Below are 19,279 nucleotides of genomic sequence, written 5' to 3'. Positions count from 1 at the left end.
AATCCTGTTGATTCTACCTTCACAATATTGCTAAAATCCTCCCTTTCCTCTCCATTCAAACTGCTACCGTGCTGATGCAAGTACTCTATCCCATCTTGACTACTGCAACTACTTCCTCACTGACCTCCCCATCTCCTGTTTCTCTCCACTCTAATCCATACTTCACTATGCTGCACAAATCATTTATCAAAAGAAATCCTCAGTCCGTGTCTCCCCACTCTTCAAGAACTTCCAATGACTGCCTATCCAGATTGTCTCTCTTTATTGTTGCGTTGTACTTTCCCAAGTGCTTAGTACAGTGCTCTGCACATAGAAGCGCTCAATAAATATGATTGAATTGAACAAATATCCACATTGAACAGAAACTCCTTACCATTGGCTTTAAACTACTCAATCAGCTCACCCTACCATGCTTCACCTCACTAATCTCCTACTACAGCCCCACCAGAACACTCCATTCTTCAAGAGCCAGCTTATTCACTGTGCTCCAATCTCATCTATCTCACCACCAACTACTTTCCCACATCCTTCCAGTAGCCTGGAGCCACCCCCCATCCCCCCAAATACACTGACCACCACTTTCTCCACCTTCAAAGCATTACTAAGGTCACATCTCCTCCAAAAGGCCTTCCCTGATTAAGACTCCATTTCCACAGCTCGGACTCCTTTCTGCATTGTCTGTGCACTTCAGTCTGTGATCTTTGGACATTTGCTATTTGCCCCATCCCCAACCCCATAGCACTTGTGAACATATCTTTAAATTACATATTATAAATTACTTATTTATTCATATTAATGCCTGTCTCTCCCTCTAGATTGTAAACTCATTGTGGATAGGGAACGTGTCTGCTAATTTTGTTGTATTGCATTCTCCCAAGCATTTAGTACAGTGCTCTGCAAATAGTAAGCAAATAAATATGGTTGATTGATTGATGATTCAACTGGGTATTTAAACTTCAATTGAATAAACTACATACACTTTCCTTATGCTGCTAATTGAAAAAGAATGTCCTGACTATTCAAAATAGCCAAGAAGCCCCACCTTGGCTTAGGAGCAATACCTCAGTTGTCTCATCTGCAAAACAGGGATTAAGACTGTGAGCCCCGGATGGGACAGGGACTGTTTCCAACCTGATTAGCTTGTATTTACCCCAGTGCTTAGTACAGTGTCTGACACATAGTTAGCACTTAACAAATCCCTTAAAAAATATGGTAATAAAAATATCATTACAATAGAAACTCTACAGGAGGAAATTGCTGGCCACAATAGGGAAAGAGCAGGGCATATCAAGTAATTCTGTTAAGACTCTGGAAGATGAAAGAACAGGAGCATAAAGAAAGTCAAGCTAAAATCAAAGTGAAAACATCAGTGAAAACATCAGTGAAAACAGTTTTTACGAATTTTCAATCTGACTGAGAAGGAAGGAGATGCTGAAGTTTCCTCCTGGGGTGAAAACACCCTTTAGCTTGTGTGTCTCAGGAAGATTAGATGATATTGAAATAACACAGAGTCAGCAGAATCTCAGCCAGGATCCAGTTCAGGAGAAGAGCTTGACTAATTCTTGGACTTGACCAGCCTTGGGCTAAGAACCCACTCTTCAGAGGTGAGATACCGGCATTTTGCTTCCTGCAGAATTTTCCAGACCAGCCTTGATAACACTGACATACAAATCCTTTCTTCAGTTCTTGTTTCTCCCTTTCGGTCATTTTGAAGTTAAAGGTCAATTTGGAGCTCTTCTTGGACACCTGTGTCTTAATGCTGCTAGAGGGCATGTGCAGGTAAGTGGAGGATTCTGGGAGTTTACGAACACACCTTCCCTTCTTTTGACATAGCGCCTTGCTGCAGAACTGGGTGGCTAAAGTCACATTAATGATGTAATGTCCCAACGTTTCACGAACGTATTTTTGCACAGTTAAGCAGTTGTCCTAGAGGAAAAAGGAAGAGTAATTGAAACTACCCTCAAATTTGCATTCTTCAACTAAGATCATCACACTTCCTGAAGCTTAACTTTAAAGATGATGAGTCCCAGTAGTCTCCAGAGTGAGAAAAGAGTAACTATTAGGGATCCGTTGAATACCAGGAAGCCTGAAATTGTAAATTCCTCCATTAGAACATAAGCTCCTTAAAGGCAGGGACTATGTCTTTGACTTTTACTGTACTCTCCCAAGGCTTTCATACAGTGTTCTGCAGGCATTAGGCACTCAATAAATACTAATGAAAGATTGAATTTTATAGATTCCATCCACACTAAACATTCCTAACAAAATCTGCCTCAGCTAATGAAAATAGGATGAGCCAGTAACAAAAAACCTCAATGGGGAGTTGAGGACTGAATGGTAGTTTTTGTTGTTTCTTTTAGGTTCTGGAAGGTTTTTTTGTTTGTTTTGTTTTGTTTTTAGGAAAATGATCCAGGCAGCAGAGTGAAGTATGGACTGGAAGGGGGAGAGACTGGAAGCAGGAAGACCAGCGAGAAGACTGAAGCAGTAGTAAAGGTAGGATATGATAAGTGTTAGATCAGCATGGTAACAAGTAGAATGGAGAGGTGGGGGGATTCTAAAGATAGGATTTGGTGACAGACTATGTGTTTAAATGGGAGAGATGAGTGGAGGATGTTGCCAAGGTTACGGGACTGTGAGACAGTATGGTTGGATGGTCTACAGTAATTGGAAAGACAGGAGAAGGATAGGGTTTGGGTGGAAAGACAAGGAGTTCCGTTAAGTTCATGGTGTTGGTTGGCCATCCAAGAAGAGATGTACTGAAGGCAGGAGGAAATATATAAACATATCAAACAGTAAAAATATATTCTTAAAGTGGTAAACAGTGCAATAAATACAGTTAGCAATAGAATATTATAAAGATGGTTGCTATAGTGCTTTCTGTGGTAATGCATCAGTTACAAATTGTAGGTCTTGCAGGCTGTTTTTGTTTTTTTCCAGGGAGATTGCATCTTGATGTATACCTCTGAAATGGTGCAGGAATCTGCCTGATTGTTCCTACCATTCATCCTTTGATCCAGCAGGCAGGGAACAGTAAGAAAGATTGATTGAGGGGAACACTGTATGGCAGAGTTGAATTGCTCTGCACACAGTAAGCACTCAGTAAATAAGATTGAATGAATGAATGAATGAATTGGCCTTCAGAAGCTGCCAAGGAAACCAAGTAGCAAACTCCACTCACCCTGGATGCTTCATATTGCTTGCTTCCCCACATGACCATCCCTGCAGCCCCTAAAGCAGCACTCTCACCGATAGTGTGCACCAGGTCCATCTGGAAGGGAAAATTCATTGAAGGAAAGAAGGAAAGAAAGGAAGAAAGAAAGAAGGAGAGAGATGAAGAAGGGAAGAAAAGAAGAGAGAGAAAGAGAGGAAGGAAGGAAGGAAGAGAGAGAGGATGGGAGGAAGGAAGGAAGGAAGGAAGGAAGGAAGGAAGGAAGGAAGGAAGGAAGGAAGGAAGGAAGGAAGGAAGGAAGGAAGGAAGGAAGGAAGGGAGGAAAGGAAGAGAGAGAAGATGGGAGGAAGGAAGAAAAGAAAGAGAAAGAAAGAAAGAAGGAAGGAAAGAAAGAAAGAAAGAAAGAAAGAAAGAAAGAAAGAAAGAAAGAAAGAAAGAAAGAAAGAAAGAGAAAGGAAGAAAGGAAGAAAGGAAGAAGGAAAGAAAGAAAGAAAGAGAGAAAGAAAGAGAGAAAGGAAGAAAGAAAGAAAGGGGAAAGTGAAGGGAGTGAGTGAATGTGTGGATTAACATGGTAGCAGTTTGAATGAAGAGGAAAGGACAGACTTTAGTGATATTGTGAAGATTAGTAACTTTAACATTACCCTTAGCTCCTCCCTCTTTTTCAACACACCCAATCTGTCACCAAAATCCTGTCAATTCTACCTTCACAACATTTCTAGAATCTGCCCCTTTTTTCTCCTCAGTCACTGCACTTGTCATAAACCAATCTGATTATTAATCTCTTGGTCTACAGTCATTCATTCAATTCATTCAATCGTATTTATTGAGCATTTACTGTGTGCAAAGCACTGCACTTAACTTTTTCCTTTCTTGCCTTTCTCCTTTCAACCTTTCACTCTGCTACCCAGATCAATTTTCTCATAGTTCTGTACACAATTCCCCACACCTTAAACATCTCCAATGCAGCTCTTTCCTCTCTGTATCAAATAAAAACTCCTGACCATCGGCTTCAAGGCAGTCAGCTCTTGTATTGACTCTACCCTAGTGCTTAGTGTAGTGCCTGAACATAGTGAGTGCTCAACAAAATGCTCCTATTATTGTTATTATTATTAACTTCTTACCTGAGTTAAAGGCTTGAGGCTATAGGAGTAAAATGGTCTGGAGTAAACAAAAACAGGCAAAACATAATCTCTTCTAGCAACAGCGGCAACTTGTATTGCTTCTCTAACCCGATGGTGAACAAATTTCAGAACATGGGTGCTTGACTTCAAGATCTCCGGCAAGTATATGGAAGGGAATAGTGCCGTACTTGCTCTCCACAGCCAGAGGAGTTCATTGTTGCGGGAAATTTCAATGTTGGAGCATTTACCCGTGTACTGATGTGGGTGTTTTTTGTAATCATAATTGTAGCATTCTGGGTAAAGGTAATAACCCCAGTGTCCCTGGGGCCTCATTTTTAAGCCCAGATTGAGAGTAGAATTCATGAAATTTTTGCCAGCCTTTTCAAATTCCTCTTGAGCCACGATTTTCACTTTGGAATCAGGCCAAGAAGGATGACGACTTCTAACCAGATTGATCGAGTGGTTCCTATAGATTGTTTTACTGTCCCAATTCCTAATCCACTGGGGCCTCCAGTTTTCCCAGTCAATGACGGCAAGCCCCTGGAAGTCCTTAGATGGGAGGACCCGGTCGATATCTTTCTGGACTTTTGATAAGTGATTTGGAAGTCTCTGGTTCTGGGGTACTCCTCCATGAAAGGATTCCCCACTGTCTGAGATGTAAGGATAATACCCAAATACGTCATGATAAAATATGGTAACTTTGTCACCATTAAGGGCCTCATTAGGGTTTACAACAATGCCAAAGGTATCAAGATTGAGATCCACATGATGGTGATTCTTGCACTGAGAAGTGGGTGCATTCCAGAACACGATGAATGGCTTGTCCTGGAACATGGGAGCCTTAGTTGGCTTGAAATTTTGTGAATTGACCAGGACACAAAGCATCATCATTGCCAGCCACCTCATTAGCTTGCACATGGTATGTGGTTTTTACTGAGGCTAGTAGAGAGGTCCTTTGAAAGAAAAACAAGAAAACAGCACATTAAGGCAATATTGGCCATGAGGTAGAGTTTCACTAATTACATGGAACAATCAATCAATCATATTTATTGAGGACAGAGCACTGTATTAAGCACTTGGAAGAGTATAAAATAGTGAGTTGGTAGACACATTCCCTGCCCACAAGGAGCTAACAGTGTAGAGGGAATTAACTGGGAGAATTCATGTGGAGTCACTGCATAATAACTGTGATAATACTGAAGTGTTTACAATGTTCCAAGCACTGAACTAAGCTCTGGGGAAGATATAATATAAGCATGTCAGACACAGTCCCACACAGGACTCATGATCTAAGTAGAAGGGAGGACAGGTATTTAATCCCCAGTTTACAGATGAAATAACTGAGGCACAGAGAAGTTAAGGGACTTACCCAAAGTCACATGGTAGGCAAGCGGCAGAACTGGGATTAAAATCCAGGTTCTACGACTCTTAAGTACCAGACCCTTTGCACTAGGTCATAATTACATCAATCAACACTGTTTATTGAGTGTTCCATGCAGAGCACTGTACTAAGTGCTTAGCACTTTACTACATCCTCTGGAGTGGAGATGGAGTAAATGGGAAGTTTAAGGAGGTTTAAGGAGGCTTATGGACTTTCCAGAAAGCCTGGGCCAGAGTGGAGTTTCAATCAATCAATCAATGGTATTTATTGAGAGCTTACTGGGTGCAGAGCAGTGTACTAAGTACTTGGGAGAGTACAATACAACAGAGCTGATAGACATGTTCCCTGCCCACAGTGAGCTTACAGTTCAGAAGGTGAACTTACAATCTAGTTTCACCTAGAAAAGGTGAGAAACCTTCTGGTTGCATGGCTTTATGACAAAAATGGAGTGAAACCTTACCTTTTCATTAGGCTCAAGGGTGATAACCACCTTTAAACTGGAGAGTGAAGCCAAAACACTAAAAACAGGTGGTTTCACAGTGACACTCAGCCACCCAAACTGTTGCTTTAGACAGTTCTGAAGATCAGCTCATGCATTCATCAGAGTGGGCATAGACTCTGCCCTAAGCAGAATGAAAAGAATAAAAGAAAATGAAAATCTGATGAGAGGGAGGGCCCAGCATTAGAGTTAACAGATAATAGTGACTCAAACCCCTCCAGAACTCATTTGCCCAAGAAGTCCTGCAGCTCAGAGTAAGAAATCAATCAATCCATTAGTCAATCATATTTCCTGAGCACTTTATTGAGAGTACAGCATAACAGAGTTGGCAAACGTGTTTCCTGTGCACAAGCTTTAAGTTTAGGGGCCAATGAAAGCTTGTCCTCTAGGCTGTAAGCTCATTGTGGGCAGGGAATGTGTCTGTTTATTGTTCTATTGTACTCTCCCAAGCTCTTAGTACAGTGCTCTGCACACAGTAAGTGTTCAATAAATATGACTGAGTGAATGAAGAAATTAATGTGCTGTTCTAACAGGACCCACTGGTAGCAGATTGATGCCTGGTCTGTGCTTGAAGGCCCCTGTCCTTAGCTCTCTCACTTTATCCCTGTCCCTGACTGCACTTCAGCAGAACTCTTTCCCTAAGAGCCAATGCTGCCACTCTACTCACCTGTCCTGTCCTGAGAGCTCCACCCTCTCAGCTCTCAGGATCCCAGCTTCCTTGCCCCCTCCTCCTACTCCCTACTGCTCTTGCTCCTTCCTTCCCCAGGTATGTGATAGCTGAAATGATTGAATAAAAGTTAACATTTTTACTACTGATTTCCATATTCAGTCGCACCCCATGTCTGGAGCTGGGGGTGGGTGGGAAGGTGAGGCCATAAGTAGGAAGGGGAGGGGGAGGCAGTGCTGTATACATCACTAGGTCAGAAAGAGAAAATACATTACTGGAACATGGGGACAGGCAAAGGTGGGAGGAACAAGTTTGGGATGTAAGAGAAAGGCAGGAGAATGGCTTAGAACAGAGGAGAATGGGAAGGGAGCAAGGCAAGGGGGATGCATTGAATTTACCCTCTGTGTTTGGATGTAATGTCATAGGAGGGCCGGCCAATCTCAGGGAATATCAGTAGGATTTAGTATCCAGTGGCTTGTATTCCTTGCAGCTTTCCTGGGGTACACCTGTACAGTGTACAGATCTTCAATCTTAAACTGGGAACCCTTAAACAGGGTAAGGTGAAGTCTGTCCTCAGGCTGAATCGTCTTGTAAGTAGTTGCACTGTCCCTGGTTATGGGATCATAGTTTGCCAAGGTGTGACTCTGAGAACTGTTTGAGTTTAGAGCACTAGACCTCTGGGGACCCTAGCAAGATGGAAACAGAAGAAAAGCCTCATTGTGATGTACCTGATGATGACTGTTGGTTGCCATGACCTTTAACCTTCCCTGGCCACTGTCACTGTTTGGACTCACTGGTCCAAAAGCCCATTTGCCCTGTGGCTTGGTGAAACTAAACCATCTGGGAAAAACTCCAAGTAGGGATCAGTAGAGCAGGCCTTGACTCTTCCCATTGGCCTCCTTCCCACAGGGGTCAGTTAGATTAAACTACCAAAGGACCTTTCCGGCCAGGAGGGACTTTCAAAAGAAGCAGTGTGGCCTAATGGAAAGAGCCTAGGCCTTGGAGTCAGAAGATATTGGTTCTAATCCTACTCTGCCACTTGCCTGCAATGTCCCCCTAGACTGTAAACTGACTGGGGGGAGGGAATGTGTCAGTTGTATTGTTCTATTGCACTCTCCCAAGCACTTAGTACAGTGCTCTGCACACAGTAAGAACTCAATAAATATAACTGACTGATTGACTGGCTAACCTTGGCATTTTCGCCAAACTTCTCTGTGCCTCTGTATTCTTGCCCATAAAATGGGGATTCGGTATCTGTTCTCCTTTCTATCTAGACTGTGAGCCCCATGTGGGACTGTGTCCAATCTAATTATATTGTATCAACCCCAGAGCTTAGCGCTGTGCTTGGCACATGCTAAGTGTTTAACAAATATACTTATCATCATTATTATTATAATTATGATTAATACTTATGATTGATAATAATAATAACATTAATAATAAAGTTGAGACTTATCAGAACTGGACCTGGGCTAGGTCTGATGGATGAGAATGAAGGAAAAATGCAGAGACATGGAGTTGAAATGTGACCATGCTCAAAATTACACTTCCCCTTCAACAGTGAAGCAGCTTGGCCTAGAGGGAAGAGAAAAGGCTTAGGAGTCGGAGGACCTGGGTTCTAATCCCAGATTTGCCAGATTCTAATCCCAGATTAGAGAAGCAGCGTACTCAATGGAAAAGAGCCCGGACTTTGGAGTCGGAGGTCATGGGTTCAAATCCTGCCCCACCAGTTGTCAGCTGTGTGACTCTGGGCAAGTCACTTAACTTTTCTGTGCCTCAGTGACCTCATCTGTCAACTGGGGATGAAGACTGTGAGCCCCCCGTGGGGCAACCAATCACCTTGTAACCTCCCCAGCTCTTAGAACAGTGCTTTGCATGTCGTAAGTGCTTAATAAATGCCATCATTAGTATTATTATTATTTGCCTCTTGTCTGCTGTGTGACCTTAGGCAAGTCACTTAACTTCTTTGTGCCTCAGTTACCTTGTCTATAAAATGGGGATTAAGACCATGAGTCCCACATGGAACATGGACTGTGCCCATCCTTGTACCTACTCCATCACTTAGTACAGTGCCTGGCCCAAAGTAAGCACTTAACAAATGCCATTTTAGACTGTGAGCCCACTGCTGGGTAGGGACTGTCTCTGTATGTTGCCAACTTGTACTTCCCAAGCGCTTAGTACAGTGCTCTACACACAGTAAGTGCTCAATAAATATGATTGATGATGATGATGATTTAAAAAAACCACAGACACAACCACCAGGGATGTTTTCAGGCCTCTGGTTTCTTTATTCAGCTGCCTCTGAGGAAATCTAGGACAAAGATTCTGAGTTTAATGTGGGACAGGGACTGTGTCCAACCTAACAATCTTTGATACATAGAAAGCCTTAACAAATGCCATATTTTTTTTTTAATTTTAAAGGCATTTACTTTGAGAGCCAAGGCTATAGGCCTCAGTGGCAAGACAAATAGTAGAATCAGAATAAATGCACAGTTGACTATACACAAGTACACAAGTGGAGTGGATGGGTACAAATAAACACTCTAGGGTGAAAAGTGTTGTGTTAATGTGACGGGATACTGGAAATGAATCGGGGAAGGTTTGTTGGGAGAGGTGGGGTTTCAGGAGGATTTTGAAAGAGGGAAGGCTGAGAGAGGATTGTAGATTGTAAACTCCTATTATACTGTGCTTTCCAAAGTATTTAGTGCAGTGTTCTGCACAAAGAAAACAGTCAACGGATATCATTGATTTATTGACTGACTGGCTGTGGTCATGATTTATAAAGATCAAAGAAACATCCTTTATCTTTTTATTTTCCCCATGAAAGATTTTCCTTTTACCAATTCAGGGATTATTGAGTCTCAACCACCAAGATGCTCAGATTTTAAAGTACTTTTTATTTTATAGTGAAAAATCAAACATATTTTTATTCTCAATGTGACAGCATGGTGCATAACTTCATCAAAGATAAAACTTGAATGGAAAATGTGATCACGAATAACATGATGCCATTTAAACTTACCATACAGTGGGTTTGAAGGGGAGATGAAATTCATATTACGGCTGATACTAATGTTCTGAGAAGAACAACCAGGTAGTTTCCGTTCACCCAAATGTTGAGGCCAAACAATTCAAATAAGCAAAAACAAAACCTCTTTAATCAGTGACCTCGATCACAAACACTAATTACTCCCTTTTAATTTCAACCTCCTGGCCACCAGCAAATTCATCTGGTACCTCATTATGAATCTCCATGAACGTCTTCCCATTTTTCTCATCCAGCGACTCATTTCCGTGTAGAATTTAATTTGGAGAAGGACTGTTCAGGACCGAGTCAGTCCTCATTGCTTCTGCTTCACATTCCAAAAACAGATGCTTCCTTTTGAACAGTGACCACTCGAAGGGCAGTTTTTTTAGCCTACGGTCATCCAATTTGCTGCTTATTCAAGGGCTGTATCATTTCAGGGGATGTGTCAGGTTTGAAGTGGACTCAGTTGCTGCACACCCACCTCCATGTTGATATGAAAAAAGGCTAAATCAATCAAAGATATTTATTAGTGAATGCTGTGTGCAGAACACTACCCTAAGTACTTGAGAGAGTACAATTCAAGGAGTCATTTTGAGAACATAGACCAGACTACATTCTAGAATCTAGACTATAAGCCCATTTTGGTCAGGGAATGTGCCTGTTTATTATTATATTTTACTGTACCAAGAGGTTAGTAGAATGCTCTGCACACAGCAAGCACTCAATATATACGACTGAATGAATGAGCACTGGGTCTGGGCAAGAGACATCAGTGATGTGTTAGACCATTTCTCTACCAAAATTGGTTCTGTACTTTCCCATAAGGTTGGGGGTCCTGGAAAGAGAACAAGATGGGCTAGTACAAGATCCCTCTTTATATCTGACAATCACTCTCCCAATCTTCAAAACATTATTAAATGGGTATCTGCTCCAAGAGGCCTTCCCTGACTTGGTTTTCATTTCCTCTTCACCCACTCCCTTCTGCATTGCCCTTGAACTTGAATTCGTACCCTTGATTCCCCCCTCCCTCAGCTACTCAGCATTTTTGTACGTATCTGTCATTTATTTACTTATATTAACATCTATCTCCCTCCAATGCTGTAAGCTTTGTGTGGGCAGGGAACGAATATACCAACTCTGCTATATTGCACTCTCTGAATTGCTTAGTACAGAGCTCTGCACACAGTAGTCGCTCAATAAATATGACTGATTGATTCATTCACAGTCCCTCAAAGATTCTTCCATCTAGATCCCAGATGCTTAAGTTAGTTAAAATTGAAAGAAAGTGGGTATGCGATAGTGGGAACTCCTCTCTCTCTCTCTATGATATAAAAGAGCAAATATTTTTGAAACATGTTGAAACATAGAAGACATCTTAACCCTCTGCCTTGGGATCCAGATAATCCTTTAAGGTTCCTTCCAGCCTGAGTCAATAGAACAGTTGACTTGTGCTGCTTGTTAATCAAACCCTACACTTTTCACAATACCAACTGATCATCCTGACTTCAAACTCATCTCCAAAGTGTTGACCCAAACAAACTGGAGCTTTCAGTCTTTCCAGAAACGTTAAGCATTATAATCTTAAACCTCAGGGGAAAATCATCAGTGGAGCAAAGATAAGTTAGTCTCTCCAAGTTTTGACTGAAAAATCAGTTTAATATATTCACCCTTTTCTATTGATTGGATTGCCTTTTTAAATGGGAACCAGAATACCAGTTCTGGATGGGGGTGGAGAGGGTGGAGATGGAGAAAGGGCTAAGAAGTAGAGACCAGGTTCTACTAAGTACACATGAAGAGTAGCTGGAGAATGGAAAGGAGATGGGAGATTTGGTATGGGAAGAATGTTGATGGTAGGGTCTAGGGGAAGGAAACAAAAATATAAACATTGAAAGGAATCTGATATGCTTGGTCAGGGACTAAGAAGTATCCTTAGCAGAATAAATAGCACCACCACCTCTTCCACCATACTGCCCTCAAAGATTTAAAATGGATGGGAGTACTGAGGTGGGTGTTATGGACCACGCCCTTTTTTCTTTTTTTTTTAATAAGGGACCATTTTTTGCATATTGTGCCTGTTTCCAAAATGAAGGACAAAACATTTGGTACAACCCGGCACTCAACTTTGAAAGTGGAAAAGATTACATAACTCTCCTACCAAAGAAACCCACACATTCTGGCTGATTTACATGTAGCACCTAATTCACTTGGGGATCCATGGGCAAATGAAAACAGCAAATAGGAAGGATCAGAAAAGTAAGACAATTGATCAATCAGTGCTATTTATTGAGGTCTTATTGTGTGCAGAACACCATACTAAACCTTTGGGAGAGTTGGTAGGCATAATTCCTGCCTTCAAGGAGTTTACAATCTAGGGGGCAGCTCTGAATGGTGTATTTAAATCAATCGATGGTAATTATTGAGCACTTACTGGGTTTGGAGCACTGTACTGAGTCCTTGAGAAAATACAACAGAGTTGGTAGACATCATACATGCCCACAAAGAACTTACAGTCTAGAGAGCAAAATTATTTTATAGTGCCAATCTGAATACACATAGACATGCAATTTATGTGGGACATTATCATTCTTAACAGCATTGCTTAAATGTCTTCAATGTGCACAGCACCAAACTGGGTTAAAAAAGCAAAACAAACCCAGTCTCTGCCCTTGAGGTGCTATAGTTTAATGGAATACAGGAAAACCTCCAGATAATAATAATAGTCGTGGTATTTGTTAAGCATTTACTATGTGCCAAGAACTGTACTAAGTACTGAGGTAGATACTAGATAATCAGGCCTCACATGGGGTTCTCATTCTAAGTAGGAAGGAGAACAGGTATTGACTCCCCATTTTGCAGATGAGGGAACTGAGGCACAGAGAAATTAACTGACTTGCCCGAAATCACACAGGAGGTAAGTCAGGATTAGATCCTAGGTCCTCTGATTGCCTGGCCCAAGCTCTTTCCAATAGGCCATGGTGCTTCCCTAAGCATCCCATCTTACAACTAATTCAAAATACAACCTGCATTGTTTGCTGGCTTACCCCAGGGGTATGCCTACCAATCCAGCTAACTGCTCTTGGTAAACCCATCTCTCTAAAACCATGCCCCACCTGTGCTGCGAGTAAACCATCAGCAATGAATGAATCTTGGAAAAACTCTGCCCTCAGTTTGGGTCAGATTATTCAAAGCATAAAAGGACCCCTGAGCAGATAGCCGGAGAAGTTGTTGAACTGGGGAACTATTTAGAAATTTATCAAGTTATCTAAAGCAAGGCGCACCCATTTTGGGGAAAGTTGAAGAGTGATTGTCTGAATCATATTTTTTACATACCCAGAAGTAGAAAATTCCAGCATCATTCTTGCAGCTTTGAGGAGGCCCATCCAACCACTTTACACTAACCATTAACTTTCTGACTACTCTTTTCATACAATGGGCCCTGCCTAATAGCATCACTGGTTAATGCTATCAGCTGCTCAGTGATTTCCAAAAGACCAACCTAAATCCAGATCAGTAGTGAGATGATTAGACTTGTCAAACAATTGTTATCAAAATGAATGTTTTCAGTCTGCTGCCCAGAGCCTCCAAAGAGGCAGAGGGGAAAATTAATGCCCAACGTCACTCCAGCTCTTCCCTATATGCTTGAATGCTCTCCAGACATCAGCAGGAAACATAGTTGTAGGGTGTCACTTTCAGACTTGTGTCAGCAAAGTTATGCCACAATTGATTTCCAACTGGATGGGGATACAATGAAGGGATCGTGTATGATTGTAGAGGATGCCAAAAGTTATTTACAAGGATCAAATCCACTGAAGCCCAGTGAAATCACATTAAGTGGTACAAACCTCTGTGGTGGCATTACATAGCCTAAGTGAAACTGGTCTTCCTTTATGCATCATCACTGTGAGAGTCACTCATTTGCATTGACTGTTATCCTATCGAGAAGTTTGCAAGGCTAAATTGAAGGGAATAGAGCTTTCTTCCTCTATTTGGAAGGGTCAAGTGGGTAGTAGGATGATTCCGTGGTCAAATCCAGCAAGGTGCCCTCCTGGACATCAATGGGAAGAAAAAATCCTTTCTCCAAACCAGACTTCCAGACTTCTGCCCTGTTAGGGAGATGGGGCTTTCCCTTGGAAAATGAGGGCTGGGGGTAAATCAGCCTTTGGGGGACCCCTTCACATTCTACAAGGCCAGGTCCACCTGCCATCTGCCAAGGGAGATCGGTTTTCTGGTGCTAATTGTGATATCTGTTATGTACTTACCTTGTGCCAAGCACTAGAGATAGATACAAGAGAATCACATAATAATAATAATAATGGCATTTATTAAGCACTTACTATGTGCAAAACACTGTTCTAAGCGCTGGGGAGGTTACAAGGTGATCAGGTTGTCCCACAGGGGGTTCACAGTCTTAATCTCCATTTTACAGATGGGGTAACTGAGGCACAGAGAAGTGAAGTGAGTTGCCCAAAGTCACACAGATGACAATTGGCAGAGCTGGGATTTGAACCCATGACCTCTGACTCCAAAGCCCGGGCTCTTTCCCCTGAACCATGCTGCTTCTATAACACAGTCCATGTCCCACATGCGGTTCTCACCCTAAGAAAGAAGGAGAACAGGTATTTAATTCCCATCCTACAGAGAGGCATAGGGACATTAAATGATTTGCCCAAGGTCACACACATCAGGCAATCAAATAAAAGTATTTATTGACAATTTACTGTACTAAGTACTTGTGAGAGTACAATACAACATAGTACAATGCAATAGAAAAAAAAATACAACAGAGCTGGTAGGCACATTCCCTTCCCTCAACCAGCTTCCAGTCCAGTGGCAGAGCCAGGATATGTTCCTAAGTCTCCTTACTCCGAGGCCTGTTCTCTTCCCAGTAGGTTTTGCAGCTTCTGAGTCAGTTCTCCCCATCTCAGGAAAGGATCCTCTTCTCTCCAGGTCTTCAAGGGATTTCCTGAGTACATGTGCCAATGGGGTTTATGCCAACAAGGCCCTTGTGCCAACAGAGTTCTTTCCAGGTAAGCATCCCAGTAGAATTTGGATTCCTAAAAAACAGAGACCATCTGTTTTGCTTTTACAGTGTGTTCCAAACTGCCTGTTGGAGTGCTCTCCACCTCGTAAGTGCTCAGTCAGTGTGCTGATATGATGGAAGGCCCAGGGAGGGGGCGGTAAGTAATAATAGCCATTATTATGGTACTTGGTAAGTGCTTACTATGCGTCAGGCACTGTTCTAAGCACTGGTGTGGCTATAAACAAATCAGGTTTCATACAGACTCTGTCCCATGAGGGGCTCACAGTCTCAATCCACATTTTACAGATGAGATAACTGAGGCACAGAAAAGTGAAGCGATTTGCCTAAGGGTACACAGCAGAGAAGTGGTGGAGATGGGATTAGAATTCATGACTTTCTGACTCTCAGGCCCTTGCTCTATTCATACACCATGCTGCTTCTAGGGTCCACACTTCAGCAAAGTTGAAAGCACAGGCCCAGCCCAGTCACTTTGATTTATAGCAGAACAGATACCACACTGTTTGCCATCTCTGGACTCCGGGGATGTTCCAGCAACAACAGGGCAAGAGAGGTCATGCCGTGGTTGGTGTGACAACATGAGCAGCTGCAGGCTGAGTTCCCGTCATGCTCCGGCCACATCCTCCTCTGGTCCAGACGCTCCTGGGGAAGAGTGCCTGGAAGTCTTGCTTTGGACTTTAGACTCTAGAATGTAAGCTCTCTGGGGACAGGGAAAGTGCCTATCAACTCTGTTGTCTGTTGTCTGGACTATCCCAAGAGCGTAGACAGTGCTCTGCACAGTAAGTGCTCAATAAATACCATAGATTGATGGATTGGTGATTTGGGGGTGGGAGAGTGAGAGGCATGAGTCTCAATGTCCAGGATAATCCTGTTTCAGAAGACTTTCCCATCCACACTGGCCAGGCTGGGGAGAGTCCTGACTTCTCCATCCAAACTGAGGATTGGAGCAAAGAGCTTGAACACCACATAGAAAAGGACTCTCTACATCCCACTCTGCTCACTCAAAATTAAACACACATGTTTGGGGCAAAGGGTAAAAGCAGTGAAACAGCTTTTTTCAGGTAAATAGAAAAGTCTTTCAGTCTGACATGCCTCACTTCAACATATCTTAAGAAAAACAACAAGATATAGATGGTATTCTTTATCAGATCTTCCCAATTTAAGAGGAAGTTTAGAATTGAAGCCAAAACGTCATTCATGGCTGCCTGAAGACTTCCTGCTTCAGTTCGTTCTCACTGATCTATGTCATTGAGGATTCTGGCTCAGATGGGCAGGAAATTCTCTGAATTGTCATGGGAATTACAGATAAGAAGAAGAGATTCCAAAAGAATGTAGAGAGCAGTTTTGTAGTAAAATTAGGTCATCTCACTTTCTATCAAACATAACATTCTTCTTATCGTGTTGTGTGCTTCACTGAAGTGTGACTCAGACTCGAAATATGTCTTTGAGAGAATAACAATGGCCTCAGTTTTCATGGAAATTCTAGGAGCAGCCAAGACTTCTAGGGATGTTTTGTATTAAACTTAAAACTGCTTTAAAGTTGAGCGTGATGACTGAAACCTGAAAACAACCATTCTTTTACTTCAACTGTGCATTCCCTAAACACTCAATGCAGTGTTCTGCTTATGATTTCCCTAGTGCCTGCTGATAGAGAGGTGAATATGTACTAGGAAATCCTACCCCAGAACTAAATGACATCATGGAATTCCGCTACCTAGGTAGCTCTCTGTCCAACAACACAACAATAACTCCTAGACTGTGAGCCCACTGTTGGGTAGGGACTGTCTCTATATGTTGCCAACTTGTACTTCCCAAGTGCTTAGTACAGTGCTCTGCACACAGTAAGCGCTCAATAAATATGATTGATTGATAGATTGATAATAAGAAAGAAAGTAGAAAACCAAATCAAGAAGAATGGCAAATCCTTTGGGTGGCAGTTAGATAGAATGAGGTAACATCATGGCATGAACTGCTATAGAGCAAAGGGGCATTCCAAATTCCTATATATCTTGTATCTACCAGTCCTTTGTACAAAGTAAGTGCTTAATAAATATCATAATTAATTATCATTGAAAAGCAGCATGGCTCAGTGGAAAGAGCACGGGCTTTGGAGCCAGAGGTCATGGGTTCAAATCCCGACTCTGCCAATTGCCAGCTGTGTGACTTTCGGCAAGTCTGTGCCTCAGTTACCTCATCTGTAAAATGGGGATTAAGACTGTGAGCCCCCCGTGGGACAACTTGATCACCGTGTAACCTCCCCAGTGCTTAGAACAGTGCTTTGCACATAGTAAGCGCTTAATAAATGTCATTATTATTATTATTATTATTATTATTATTATCATATTCAGTTGTGAGACTTCCACCTACTACAAAAGACATTTCTGATTCCTTTCACAGCTCTATTAGTATCACTTAGGGACCATACTAAATATTACCTAAGACAGCATTACAGACAGTTGAACTCTGAAATGAATCCAGTTTACTAGCATTAGAATCATGCTCACCTCAACACAGTTTCTCTGGGTGGGCCGTAAGAGGTGAATGGATAACAGAGGGGTACCCAATAGAGACTGTATGCTGCACTGGAAGCAGTGTGGCCTAGTGGAAAGTGCAGGGGCCTGGGAGTCCGAGGAACTGGGTTCTAATTTCAGCTTTGCCACTTATCTGCTGTGTGACCTTGGACAAGTCATTTAAACATCTCTTTCCTTCCTCCTGAGTTCCATGGAGAAATGACTTTGTGAAGAGACCTAAAAGGAAAACAGGAGAGCGCTATGTTTTCAAGATAAAAACTAAATTCCCTGTACGCTTTGGTGAGCCTGAGAGCCATTTCACTAGAACTGCTTCTCTCATGCCTGACTCGTAATTCTTTGGCTTCAGCCCTAGATTGAAATCAAATTTCTCCTTCATCAAATTTTTTTCTTTATTGAGTAAATTTGCTTTGGAAAGCTGTGGGGAAGGATTGAGCTGAACTTGGTGTGAGCTCTGATTTCCTTTTCTTAATGAAAAACACTTGTAATGTGACCTCCTGGGGTTTCTCATTGTCCCTCAGAATAAGAAGAGTGGATTCGACTGGTCTCCTCTTCCCCACTGGATTTTTATTACTCACATCCATCCCTAGTAGGGCTCAAAAGCCTTCTCACTTTTTCCCTTTGGAAAAAGTAGGTAGCATGAGTATTGGGGGTCAGCTTGGAGAACTGGTCAGAATTTGGAGAGACAGCTAGCTTGCCCCATTCTTAGATGTAAGCTCAACCTCTAGACTATGAACTCATTTTGGGCAGGGAATATCTCTGTTTATTGTTGTATTGTACATTCTCAAGTGTTTAATACAGTGCTCTGCATGCAGTAAGTGCACAATAAATACGATAGAATGAATTTCCTTTTCCCCTAATCTAAGCCCACTCTTATGGCAACCAAACCTTGAGGAGGGATTAAAGGGAGGAGGTGAAGGATAAGGGTCTGAGGGACCCAAGTTTTAGACAAGTAAGTCAGTCAGTGGTATATTTATTGAGGGCCTACTGCATTCAGAGCACTGTATTAAGTACTTGGGAGAGTTCAATTCAGCTGGCAAATACAATCCCTCAAGGATCTTACAGTCTAATGGACTGCACACACTTAGACTGCCATTTATTGCTCAGTCGTATTTGTAGTTCCTGGTGTCTGATGCTGTTTTTCCTTTTATCTCTTCATCTCAATCTTCTCAAAGCTCCTTATCTTCAAGAGTTGTTCCTTTCTTGATTGCAATATCCCTTGATGGCTTGTGTGCCACAGTACTTCAGCTTTCACCTGTGGTGCTTTTTTGTCCATGATCTCCTTTTCCTGCATCCTTAAGATATCTTCACTATTCTTTAAATGGTACTTGTTAAGTGCTAACTATATACCAGGTACTGGGGTAGATACAAGATAATCAGGTTGGAGACAATCCCTGTCCCACATGAGCTCATAACATCCCTGAAATAGGGTCACACCAAGGCATTGGAAGAGAAGCTGCTCTTAAGAGAACCTCATCTCTGAGTGGACTCTGGACAGATCTACACAAACGAAACTAATGCTACCTGGTCAGTGACATACAGCCTGATGTCCAGTAAAAATTAAGGGAGTGTCAAGGCAAATGAAGAAATCTTACTGCTGGATTAATTTTCCTGGGCAATCACCACATTAGCCACCACAATTTGGTCCATTTCTTCTTTCACACACATTTACAAAAGGAAGACAGTTTAGGCAAATTAGTTGTGAACAAAAATTAACAACTGGGAATTTTTGGAGCTCTGGCTACCTTTGGATAATAAGGGAAACTATCCTGGATTGTTTGCTCTTGTGGCATAAAGATCTGGGGGACCAGTGAAGCAATGTGGCCTAGAGGAAACAGAGTCAGGAGT

General features: G+C 42.1%; 1 protein-coding gene across 1 annotated transcript in view; it reads right to left on the bottom strand.

The window, feature by feature from the left end:
- Window positions 1-7,508, bottom strand: part of HYAL4 (hyaluronidase 4) — a 30,632-nt gene extending 23,124 nt beyond the window's left edge. The window contains 3 exon segments of the mRNA XM_038753080.1: window positions 4,291-5,243; window positions 6,132-6,294; window positions 7,236-7,508. Coding sequence (XP_038609008.1) covers window positions 4,291-5,208 — 918 coding nt within the window. The 5' untranslated portion in view covers window positions 5,209-5,243; window positions 6,132-6,294; window positions 7,236-7,508.
- Between the last annotated feature and the right edge of the window lie 11,771 nt (window positions 7,509-19,279).

This window comes from Tachyglossus aculeatus, chromosome 10, assembly GCF_015852505.1.
Source record: "Tachyglossus aculeatus isolate mTacAcu1 chromosome 10, mTacAcu1.pri, whole genome shotgun sequence".
NCBI classification, from domain to species: domain Eukaryota; kingdom Metazoa; phylum Chordata; class Mammalia; order Monotremata; family Tachyglossidae; genus Tachyglossus; species Tachyglossus aculeatus.
Note: the sequence above shows the minus strand (reverse complement) of the source record. Positions and strands in the feature narration are given on the sequence as shown.